The following is an 11,783-nucleotide window of genomic DNA, read 5'->3' as shown; positions in this document are numbered from 1 at the left end:
TGCCGCAGTAGTCGCCACAGGATCACTATCCCTATACCTAGTTTTCTGCAACAACAATTGCAGGCTCGACAACAAACCACATTGTATTTATTGTCTTATTTGTCATTGTATATTGAATCTATTTTTCTGTTAATTTATTTCAGGAGAAGCAATACAAGTGTAAGGATTGTGGAAAGGACTATGTCCACAATAAGGACCTACAGATACACATCAAGGCAAAACACTTACAACAGAAATTTACGTGCAAGGAGTGTGGCACCAGCTTTTCTTATAAAAGATCTTTAAGAAGACATGAACAAGCAGAACACATGGCCAAGTGTTTAGTGTGTATAATCTGTAACATTTCATATAAATATAGATCCAATTATAAGAGACACATGAAAAAAAAACCATTAAATAATGTACATAAAAAATGCATTAAATAACAGATGAAGAAATTGACATGTGTGTGGTTATTTTTCATTTTCATTACAGATTCAATTGGACAGCAGCAATTAATTTTTTAAATCTATATTGTCATCAGAAATTTCATATCGTCTATGCGCTAATATCTTTTCCTCATTTGTCTTGTGGTGAGATCGTGCTCCTTCTGCACCTCTACTAGGGACACCAAATGAAGAAATTCTTCCACATTTTCTTTTGGGATTAACAGCTTTTCTTTCAGGGAGATCAAATTGGTTTGATCTGTAATATACATAAAACATCATACATTTGAGGGATAAATATTATTTCATTCGAATACATCAAGCATATAGTTTAATGGTAGTATTATTATTAATACCCATTTCCATAGAAAATAAGTAGATCCGATCAACAGCTGACAAAATGTTATCCGCTTGTACACAATTCTGTTAATGACTAATGAAGTTCAAAAGCTTAAAGACTTTTCAGTTCTCAATTTTGCCTATGAATATCATTGCAATTAAATTACTGTGCACTTGACATCGATTGTGTGTTTTAACTTCAAACATTGTCATACATAAAACATCATGATAGTTTATACGGAAATGTAGTAAAAGGAAAAATCACAAAAAATCTCTGCGGTTTTCTAAACCAGAAAGTCTCTAATCAAATGGCAAAATCAGAAACTCAAGAATATCAAACGAATGGATAACATCTGTCATATACCTGACTTACTTTATTTTAATGATACGAGTATTGAAACAGTTGTACAACTCAGTTTCTTCCATTCCTCCATCGGCGCTACAGTTTTGACTGAGACTTTGTTCTGGATAAACTCTTGTTTTCTTGGAGGTCTTCATATAAAATTTTCTACAATGAAATGTTAAATATAATGACAGGGAATGGTGTTCATAGTATTGAAAATACCATCAACAACTATCAAAATAAGACAATCAGATGCCTGAGAGTAGATCTTCCTATAATTTACAATTTAAATAATTAAAATATGATATTTAGTATACTAGTAATGTACATAATATGCACTGAATAGTTGACCATTTAGAGAGATTAACGACAAGCATGGTCAAATAAATCTGTATCAACAGAGAATATTTTGAGATATATGAGACAAAACTGCATTTGACGATAAAACTGAGCACATTATAGCGTTTAAATCACCTGTTAGAATCCATTCGTTGACTGAACAAACACACTGCTGCACCTAAAGCTGTTGGTATATCATCTGGTCTCAACACACCAGTCCCCTTTGGGTCATAGTCCTAAAAAAATTAATTTTGTATTAAGTTGTCCATTAAAAACAATTATCTAAATATAACGAAGTACTTTTATATGATATTTATAATTATTGAAGACTTCAGAAAATGGTTACACAATACATTACACTTATCAAAATACTAACCGTACGCTGATCATTTAAATATTAACCAATCGAACATTGAACAGTCTGTATTTATAATATTTTCAACCTATAATCCAAAATAGTGAATTCGTCAAACTTGACTTAAGCTTTCATGTCTCATGATCAAAGGCTCAATTTCAAATCATCGTACACAATAATTAAAGTTAGCCATAAATATAGTCCATAACAATATTTTCTGTTCATTTTTTGATGTATGATCAATGGCAGTGGTCATGAATTTTAATTTGTAATGTCAGTTAAACATATTTTTCATATTTACCTGAAACCCTGAAAAAAATGTTTCTGAGTCCAGGCTGGTAACAGCTCTTTGGTTATAACTTCCTCGTTGTACCATTCCATACAGCTGCAATCGCCTGTCAACATTGCTCAGTATCCCTTCAAACTGGGCCATTGGAAGAGAGGCTACATATGCTCCTGGCGGCGGAAAGTGACCAACATAGCTATCTCCAATGATAGACCTGTGCCGTTTTCTGTGCAATTCCCAGCTACTTTCCACCAAGCTTCACTGCTGACTCCCATACCAGAAATACCTTTAGAACAACATCTTGCCCTATTATTGACAAACAGATGATTAGGATCTATAATAGGCTGGATCATTTGGCCCTTTGCTATCATCGGTTGTGCGTACCATCGATGAATTTCATATTGTTGTCCATTTTCCGTTTCCATATTCCATGACCCACTAAAAGCGTTTTCACTTTCCCATTCATTTAGTGCACTTCGAAAGTTTAATTGTGCAAATGCAACATTAACTGCTGAAATTGGCCATTTCTTTATCTTGCACATAACGAGTGCCTTTAGTGATTTCAAATTGGTTGTTCTAACAGAAGATATATTGGACCCATCGCCATATAGCTTGCACACTAAGTTTACTAATGCTGGTTTCAACATCTTTGAATATAACGCCAAAGTCTCGGTAACACCTGCAATTACTTTCAATTCTGCTGATGTAAAGGATTTTTTTTATAGTTTCTGCATTTGCAAAGCATTGCTTGAAACATTCAAACGAGACTTGCATCCATTTTGTCCCTTCATCTGATGATGCAATCAGCGATATTATTAACGTTTCAAAGTCAATATCCTCTGGTTTGTAGTCAGTTTCATTTGCCAGTGATAGCTCATTGGTATTTGCATCATCTGTAACAGCTTTACATGGTTGTCTAAGAATTTCGAGCATGGACTCATCCAATTCGGATACAATCTCATTCGGAATGTATTGCAAAATATCCAGGTGGGCAGTCTTTAAGTTATCATCTGATGTAGTTTCTGTTTCGACATTCTTGACGTTTGACTGTGAAGCCTGAATTGCTTTGCTGATATTCTTCCCAGATAGAGTTTTTGTTACTTTTTCTTTCTTACTAATTGTTATAATTGAGTTTGGAGTTTTATGAATATCAAAATGTTCAAACAGATCTTTAGACGTTGATATAGACGGCAACTTGTTCAGGTTCAATAAAGTAGTCAATTTAATAGCTTTGTCGGTCCTTTTTACCTGATCCCAGAACTGCTTCATAAAACGACAGATTGTAAGAGGTCGGCCACAGTCGTCAGAAACCGCCAACTCAAGAAATTGCCCATCGAAGGCGATTGCCTTTACATTTAATTTTCGACTTGAACATTCTACCAACGACATGTCTAGTAATTTTCGAACGCAACACATTGAAAGACTGTATCCAGAAAGAGCATATTGGATAGGAACTGCATAGTTTGCTGTGTCAAAATCATCAGAGGTCTTGCGTTCAAGATCGGAAACAACAGTCAGCAAAATCTCTTTTGCTGGCTTGCGCAAAGTTTGGTAGGCATCATTCAACGCAGTACACGTTTTATCCACTACAATTGAAAGTGTGTCCAAAGAAGTGTTCAACGACGACAACGTCGTCATACTGTCGTCTTTGGTGTGATATCCGTATACATTATCATAATCATCAGTAGACTCACAACTACACTGGACGCTTAACAACGAAGGAAACTCGGCAACGAATGAAGATGCTGTTGCATACTTTTTCAGATCAGCTAGCAACTCTTTCTGTTCTGGTTTATTTCTCGTAGGCCTTGTTGCATCCACTCTACCATACAGTTCCGAAGTAGAATCCCATACCTTACCCCATAAATCATCATTCATAATGCCTTCAATGAAGGTGGTGCTTCCTGGATTGTAACTCAAGTAACAAAACTTTAAACTTTGTTTGGCTTTCAGTTGACTTAAAACTTGAGTTGAGTAGTACACGGGTATCTCGTAGTGTAAATCAGTAGTTCTTTCCTTATTTGGAATCGGACATTTAATTTCAAATGCTACTTTATTTTCACCCATATGATCAATACCACTGCCATCACCGCTGATTATGGCATATGAATCTCCAATCGGAAGAATCTGACAACCATCTTCCCTATATTGCAACTGAGGAAAGTAGACAAGTATGATCTTCCCAACTAGTGTTCCTATTGCATTTATTTCCTGGGCTGTACCATAGTCGAAATCTGCTGCAGTTTTGAAGACACCGGAACTTCAACACCACGATACACTTTGTCGTAATGTGTTTGTTGTTCTTTCAGAGTGCCCAATCCTATAGCACGGAACAATGTACTACCAGTTACTCGACTACCTGCTCTCAAGTTTTTCCAGTTATCACTCCTTTGTTTTATGCTGTCTGACGTTTCGGCATTTATCTCGAGGTCTGTTGTAAGATGCTTCAAGCATATATAATTAGTTTGATTATCTAGATGAACTTTTGTCCCACATCCTATTACATAGTCTGCAGCGGTGCCATTAATGCACGCAACAATAAAGCCAAGATTGTCAATACAGTTTAACAGATCCTTTATTGTTGACTGTAAGTGAATAATTTTTGTCTTGCAAAAACTGATCGCTGGTGCGAGTTTACTATCTTTCCAGTCACCTTCTACTTGTTTCATCAGGTTTGTCAATCCTAACTTCTTTTTCACAATTAGCTCCCTCAAGTCTTTAATGCGGATGCTTAGGTTTGTGATCGATATAAGAATTGCTTGTTTCATTGTTAAAATATTGTCCTTGTCTAAATCAGTAATATTTATTGTGTTATCTATTGAGTTTGTTTCTGTGATGTCTTTTACTTCTTTCAGAGTGTTAAGTTCTATTTCAAGATTTCTTTTACGGTCAGACAGAGTTGGGGGATTTTCAAACCCGCACAAATCTTCATCACCAAGTACACCTAAACCACATGCCAACTTTTTACCATCTATCGACAGTTTGACATCTTGACCAGTTTTATTCTTTGTGAAGGCATCCAGTGATGTATGTAACATTCCAGTTTTTTCGGCATCTGCCAGAAAACTAACACATTCTCTTGTCAATACTGGATCTGATGGAACTGCAAAATTTATTTTGCATTCAGTTGGTTTGACTGGTGCGTTTTCAGCGGATATACCTTGTGCTTTATAACCTCTAAAAAAGTTAACTCCTTTGCCCTTGAATAGTTTCTTAATCGTTATCCAGAATGCCAGAGTTTCTGGAACATATCTTGTCGAGTAAATTGTTGACTGGGAATAGAATCTTCCGACATCCAGTAACAAATGAAAAGCAATATTTTGAGTTAATATTCCACTAGCTATAGATTTCAACACTGAAATGAAGTCCTCGTATCTTCCAATCTCTTTTAGCTTTGTTTCAATATTTGGCAATATATCATAAAGTTCATTGTTTAATTCAGTTTGACACTCTTGTTCGATATAATCGCCACTCACTTTCATAGTCGAGGAACATCTTTTGAAACATATGGTTTGTTCTTCTAAATTTATATTTGGCTTATAACCTTTTCCTAACATCATTTTAAGTTTTGTGACTTCAATTCCGAAATGTACGGACCTATATGCTGTATGACCAGTGTTTTCATCCAAAACTTTCTTCCTAAAACTAAATGTTTGTGGACCAAAATGATTGTCTATTACTATAGTGTGTATTAAAATGCTGTCTACATTAGATGAGGTGAACTTGCAAGTGGAAAATTGATAACACATGTACGTATCTGAAATAAAAAAAACGACATCTGCAATGGTAGTTGAAACGACATGATATAAATGGCTGTACATCCATTGCCTTTTTGGCATTTTTAAAAAGATGTATTTATTATATAAGATTAATAGGAATCTCAGAAATAAAAAAATCTTTTGGCTATGTACATAAGTTGTATAATGAAAACTATCCATTTAGCTATAAAAAAAAAAAAACACATATGGATTTTTTTCAATTTGAGGTTTCTTATGACTTTAAAAATATTTTTGATAATTGTGGTATGTTCAATATATGGAATGTACAGTTTGCTGATAAATGGGTGTCAAAATGTATTGAGCAAAAACTCAAAGATCCGTTTCAACAAGAATGCTTTGCATTTGTTGCAGACTAACCTAAAACTTTATGCTATCGTATTTTTAAAAATAATTTTCAATTGGAAAAATATTTTTCTGTTTTACCTTACAAATTCATTTATACATTATGCAATTATAGATGTGGTAGTCACCACTTGCCGATTGATTCTGGAAGGTGGCAGGGTTTAACGAGAGAAGACAGAACCTGCCGTCTCTGTGACTCAAACGACAAGTACCATTTATTTACATTATGAACTGTAGAAATGTTTACCTACATACTGCTGGTCAAACCCTAATATCTATAAATTTAATCAAATGTTTAATTCATGTAATATTGATATGTTAGTTCCATTTTAGGATGCATAGGGCAAACCAAGATGACACCAATTAAAAGTTGGCAAACCAGGATGACACCGGGTGAACCAGTTTCATTTTAGGATGCACAGATGGTGTCATCCTGGTTTGCCCACTTTTAATTACATGTAGATCTATATGTAAACATAGAGGGAATTGTTGTTTTAACAATTATAATTTATTTCTGAATGATATTCATATGTTTTACCTTTTATTTTACCTTTATTTTTTTAAAGAATATTATATTATGCTATTAAATCAAGGAAAATGTGCAAAACTTGTCTATATTTAATATATAATTATCTTTGGCAGGAAAATGTATTTTTATCTTTAAAAAAAAAGAAAAAATGTGCACTTAAAATGAATTAGTATTCCAATTTATCAACAAATAGTTTTAATTATTGGTACATTCTGATAAAAAAGTAGAAAGTGAAAGAATGAAACTAAAGATTTATTAGAATACATCTCATTTGAATATCTTTGACTTAATTCAACTTATTTTTTCTTTTGGTATTCAAATAAAATACACTGTTCTGAAATTTAATATAAAAAATATCCAATTAATTCTGACAACTAGAATATAAATGCAACTGTTCAGTAGCCAAACTATATATATGACACAATTTGAACAGTAATCTGCATCCAAGCTAGCATTTTCTTTAAAAAAACAAAACAAAAAAAAAACAATAAAATATATTTCAATTAATAAATCATGATTGCTAACAACACCAGTTAGAACATCGACTAGAAAGACTATTTATTAAGACAGCAACCAACAACGCAGCACGAACATTGTGGTCAGGGGTAAATGTGAAAGGCTGCTTCTTTTACTTCAACCAGTGTATTTGGCAATAGGCACAGACATGTGAACTGCAGTCCTGTTATAAGGAAAATGAAGAAATAACTCAACTGATACGAGGAGCAGCAGTACTACCTCTTGTTCTACCCCACCTTGTTGAGGATGTTTCGCTAAACACTTAAGAAGATATTGGAGAAGCTGAAAACATACCCGCTACAACTTCATTTACATTATACATGACAGAGTTCTGGGTTGAAAACTACCGCTATCTATGGAATCACTATTACACAAAAGGACCCCGTACCACAAATCACCAGGAAGGATGGCACAACAAACTTAGGAAGAGACTCAAACATGCCCACCCAAAAATCTACGAGATCATTGAGCTACTGAAGGTTGGACAAAGTCACTAACAGAATGCAACATTATCCAGTATGCAGCAGGAGGAGCCTGCCCACCAAAAAGACTCATCAACGTGGTAGATTACCCTGACGCAGACGATGATCAGGTATCTCCTCTATTTGAACTGAACATTGAACATTGAAGTGAATTAGTGAAATATTGTAAATTGTGACTTTGTAAATATAATGTTTTGTGACTTTTGATGTTTATATATAAGATTTTATTTCTTCTCATTTTACATATTTCCATATGCAATGCATTTATAAAATTGATTAATTTATCAAATTATGTTTGCAAGAAAAGAGATCTTGTATTAATGTATTTATATCATGAAAAATATTCAGAAACTAGTGAACTATAAAGACACTTTAATTTTGGGTTTTTTTTTGTTATTAATGTTGTGTACATGTATGTATGTTGAATGCATTTATATTATATTATTGCGAAAAAAAGATTTAATTTTGGAATATTTTTTCTACACCAAAAAACAACCTGAATACATAGAAAACATTTACAAAATATATACTATATAACGGTTATAACTATATAAGTTGGAACAGACTATACAATTGTATGCTCATTAATCCTTTTGTCGTTTTTTTTTCTTTACTAAAAGATAATTGGTAGAATTAAAAGTGGGCAAACCAGGAGTAACCCCGATATACAGTTTCTTTGTAAAAGCGGGACCAAAGATACCAAAGGAACAGTCAAACTCGTAAATCTAAAACAAACTGACAACGCCATGGCTAAAAATGAAAAAGACAAACAGAAAAACAATAGTACACATGACACAACATAGAAAACTAAAGAATAAACAACACGAACCCCACCAAAAACCAGGGGTGATCTCAGGTGCTCCGGAAGGGTAAGCAGATCCTGCTCCACATGCGGCACCCGTCGTGTTGCTTATGTGATTACAAATCCGGTAAAAAGTCTAATTCGGTAGGTCAGATTCATGAAAGGGAAGGGGATTGTATTTACGACGTAAGGAACATATCCGATATCATTTGTGAAACGGTTATTCCATAAGGGTCAACCAACTCGTGATGGCGTCCGTAAAATTTACGAAGGGATGATTTCAACTTCACCATTTGGAACTTTTGGTTTAATAGCTTCCTTGTGAGCAGTAACCCTCTATCAAGAAAATCATGATAGGAAATACAAGCACGGGAATATCGTATCAATTGGGAAATATATACCCCGTATGCAGGTGCTGCTGGAATGTTGCTACTTAAAAATGGAAAGTTCACAATTGGAAAATCATCTCTTTTGTCGTAAAGTTTTGTCTTCAACCGACCCTCATTGTCAATTTCTAGATGTAAGTCAAGATATGAAGCCAACTTAACTGTATCTGTAGTATCCTTTATCTCCAATTCGATGGGATAGATGCGATCCACATAGTCACCGAATTTTGAATTGTTTAGTGAAAGAACGTCATCTATATAGCGGAAAGTAGAGTTAAAACGGATATTGCTAACTTCTTATCTTCCATCCTAAGAAGTTCCTGCATAATAATAAAGAAACAAGTCAGCAAGTAGAGGGGCACAGTTTGTTCCCATTGGGATGCCGACAGTCTGTTGAAAAACACGTCCTCGAAACGTATAAAATATGTTGTCAATCAAGAAATCAAGCATCTTGATAATATCGGTTTCAGATAATTTTTTATTTGCATCGGAATGATTCTTTACAAAGTAGTATGTATCCCTCCCTAAGACAAGATACTTGTATCTACGTAAATATTTGCATATACTGTGAAAGGAGTAGGTCCGGTAAGGACCGATATTGTCCCCAAATTTCAGGAACATCTGACAAAAGATTTTGACCATTTTTCAAACACTTAAGTGTCTATTTCATTTGAATCAATTAGTTTGTGTGAAAGATTTGAACTGATTTAGTCGTTAAAAACGATCCGCTTCAAGATCAAATATGAAAAATCAACCAAATATTCCGAAAAATGTCACTTTTCGGATGGTTTTTGACAAAAATGAAAGTGTTCATCCTCAACCTTTATATATGTTATGTATTATCATAAAATACAACTTCCATTTCAATATTAAGGATGAACACGAATGCAGCCACTTTCGTTTTACACGAAAACCGTCTAAAATTTAACTAAAATGCTATAATTGTGAAGAATTCGGTAATTTAACATTACTTTAAGGTGGCAGTACCCAATATGTGTTCATAGTATAGTCAAAAATAGCCCATATTTATGTAGCAGAAACACTCTACTGTTCAATAAATAACTAAAAGTTTACATTTTATCAATTTTGTAAAACTGCTATATTTTGAGGCCAAAAAGGGCTCTTACTGGACCTACTCCTTTCAGAGTTACACAAGCATTGTTTGGTTTTGAATTTGTATTGCGTTCAAAATTATTCCAGTATATTGAGAATATATTGTTAATATTTAGTTTACTTTTTACAAATGCACTGATTTTCAACTGATTTCTATAGTTCGTTCTTATGTTGTACTGTTGTACCACTGCCCCAGGTTAAGGGAGGGTTGAGATCCCGCTAACATGTTTAAACCCGCCACATTATGTTTGTACATGTATGTGCCTTACCCAAGTCTGTATCCTGTAATTCAGTGGTTGTCGTTTGTTTATATGTTACATATTTGTTTTTGTTCATTTTTAAGGCCGTTAGTTTTTTCGTTTGAATTCTTTTACATTTTCATTTCGGGGCGTTTTATAACTGACTATGCGGTGTAGGCTTTGCTCATTGTAGAAGGCCATACGGTGACCTACAGTTGTTAATTTCTGTGTGATTTTGGTCTCTTCTCGAGAGTTTTCTCATTGGCAATCATACCACATCTTATTTTGTATATGAGAAAGGATATCTGGTATTCGAAATATGTATTGATAATTGTATTTAATGTTTCCTCTTTTGATATTGGTGTTTTTCTGTAATTATTTGTTTCGGCATATAGTATGTATGTTCTTACGTATTCAACATTTTAAAGAACATTTTACTATTAACAATAACCACAATAAACCTATTTCTCGTATCAAACATAAACTAAAAGAACTAGCCAAGGAATTTGTTTTTGTCCCGGCCGATAAAGCTGCTAATAATATTATTATTGTTTGACGTAAATTTTACATTGAGGTTCTGAAAAAGGAAATCACCAATTCACCAACATTCCAACTGACTCCATTTTCAGAAAACGAAATCTGTAACAAACATAAACTTTTAGCCACCGCTTTACAAGCAGAGCCAAATACAATGAAAGTCCCAACTATGTATTGGCTTCCAAAGCTACACAAAACCCCTTAAAAATATAGATTTATTTCGTCTTCTAGCCATTGTGCAACTACTAAATTGTCTATTCTTCTTACCAGCACACTTGGTACAATTAAAAACCTTATAATAAATTGTTCAAATAAGGCCTTCGAAAATAGTGGAATAAATTACTTTTGGAGTGTCAAGAACTCGTTGGAAGTACTTGATAAATTGCATGCTCATATTGGTGATTTTGAATCTGTTCAAAGTTTTGATTTTTTTACCCTGTATACCACATTGCCTCACATTCTCATTAAGAAAAAATTCACACACCTAATTAAATGGGCATTCAAAAAATCAGAATGTGAATATATATGTTCAAACTCTTTTAGGTCATTTTTTAGTAGCAATAAACCAAAAAAACTATGTTAATTGGACATGCTTTGATACTATATATGCCCTTGAATTTTTACTAGATAACATTTTTGTTCGCTTTGGGGATTCCGTATATCGTCAGATTATCGGAATTCCAATGGGAACTAACTGTGCATCACTTATTGCGGACCTCTTTTTGTATTGTTATGAGCTACAATTTATGACAAAAATAAGCAAAGACCCATCAAAACAACATCTGATAAGCAAATTTAATAATACTTTTAGATATTTGGATGATATTTTGGCTCTCAATAATGACGACTTCAGTATGTATATTAATGAAATTTATCCTGCTGAACTTACTTTAAATAAAGCTAATACTAATAATGACCACTGCCCTTTCCTCGATCTTGATATCTATATCACTAACGGAAAGCTGAATACT

At 33.7% G+C, this 11,783-nt stretch overlaps 2 protein-coding genes across 2 annotated transcripts in view; both read right to left on the bottom strand.

Annotated features, from left to right (window-relative positions):
- Positions 1-11,783, bottom strand: part of LOC134704925 (beta-2-glycoprotein 1-like) — a 74,025-nt gene that overhangs the window by 51,356 nt on the left and 10,886 nt on the right. The gene's annotated exons all lie outside the window — the stretch shown is intronic.
- Positions 495-2,272, bottom strand: LOC134698552 (uncharacterized). The gene is made up of 4 exons (XM_063560501.1): positions 2,103-2,272; positions 1,582-1,682; positions 1,138-1,272; positions 495-684 (listed from the first exon to the last, which is right to left on the bottom strand). Exons 1-4 carry the CDS (start codon positions 2,232-2,234, stop codon positions 495-497), a joined length of 558 nt encoding a protein of 185 aa, XP_063416571.1. The 5' UTR covers positions 2,235-2,272.

The sequence above is a fragment of the Mytilus trossulus genome, chromosome 1 (genome assembly GCF_036588685.1).
Source record: "Mytilus trossulus isolate FHL-02 chromosome 1, PNRI_Mtr1.1.1.hap1, whole genome shotgun sequence".
In the NCBI taxonomy this organism is placed as follows: domain Eukaryota; kingdom Metazoa; phylum Mollusca; class Bivalvia; order Mytilida; family Mytilidae; genus Mytilus; species Mytilus trossulus.
The sequence above is the reverse complement of the archived record's forward strand: the minus strand, read 5'-3'. Positions and strand labels throughout refer to the sequence as shown.

What these genes read in the sequence shown, in the direction of transcription:
- LOC134698552 (XM_063560501.1), bottom strand. Translation starts at nt 2,234, where the DNA reads ATGGCCCAGTTTGAAGGGATACTGAGCAATGTTGACAGGCGATTGCAG. An exon ending in CAACGAATGGATTCTAACAG is followed by an intron (nt 1,273 to 1,581) that starts GTGATTTAAACG and finishes ATTTCATTGTAG; the next exon opens with AAAATTTTATATGAAGACCT. An exon ending in ACTCGTATCATTAAAATAAA is followed by an intron (nt 685 to 1,137) that starts GTAAGTCAGGTA and finishes TGTATATTACAG; the next exon opens with ATCAAACCAATTTGATCTCC.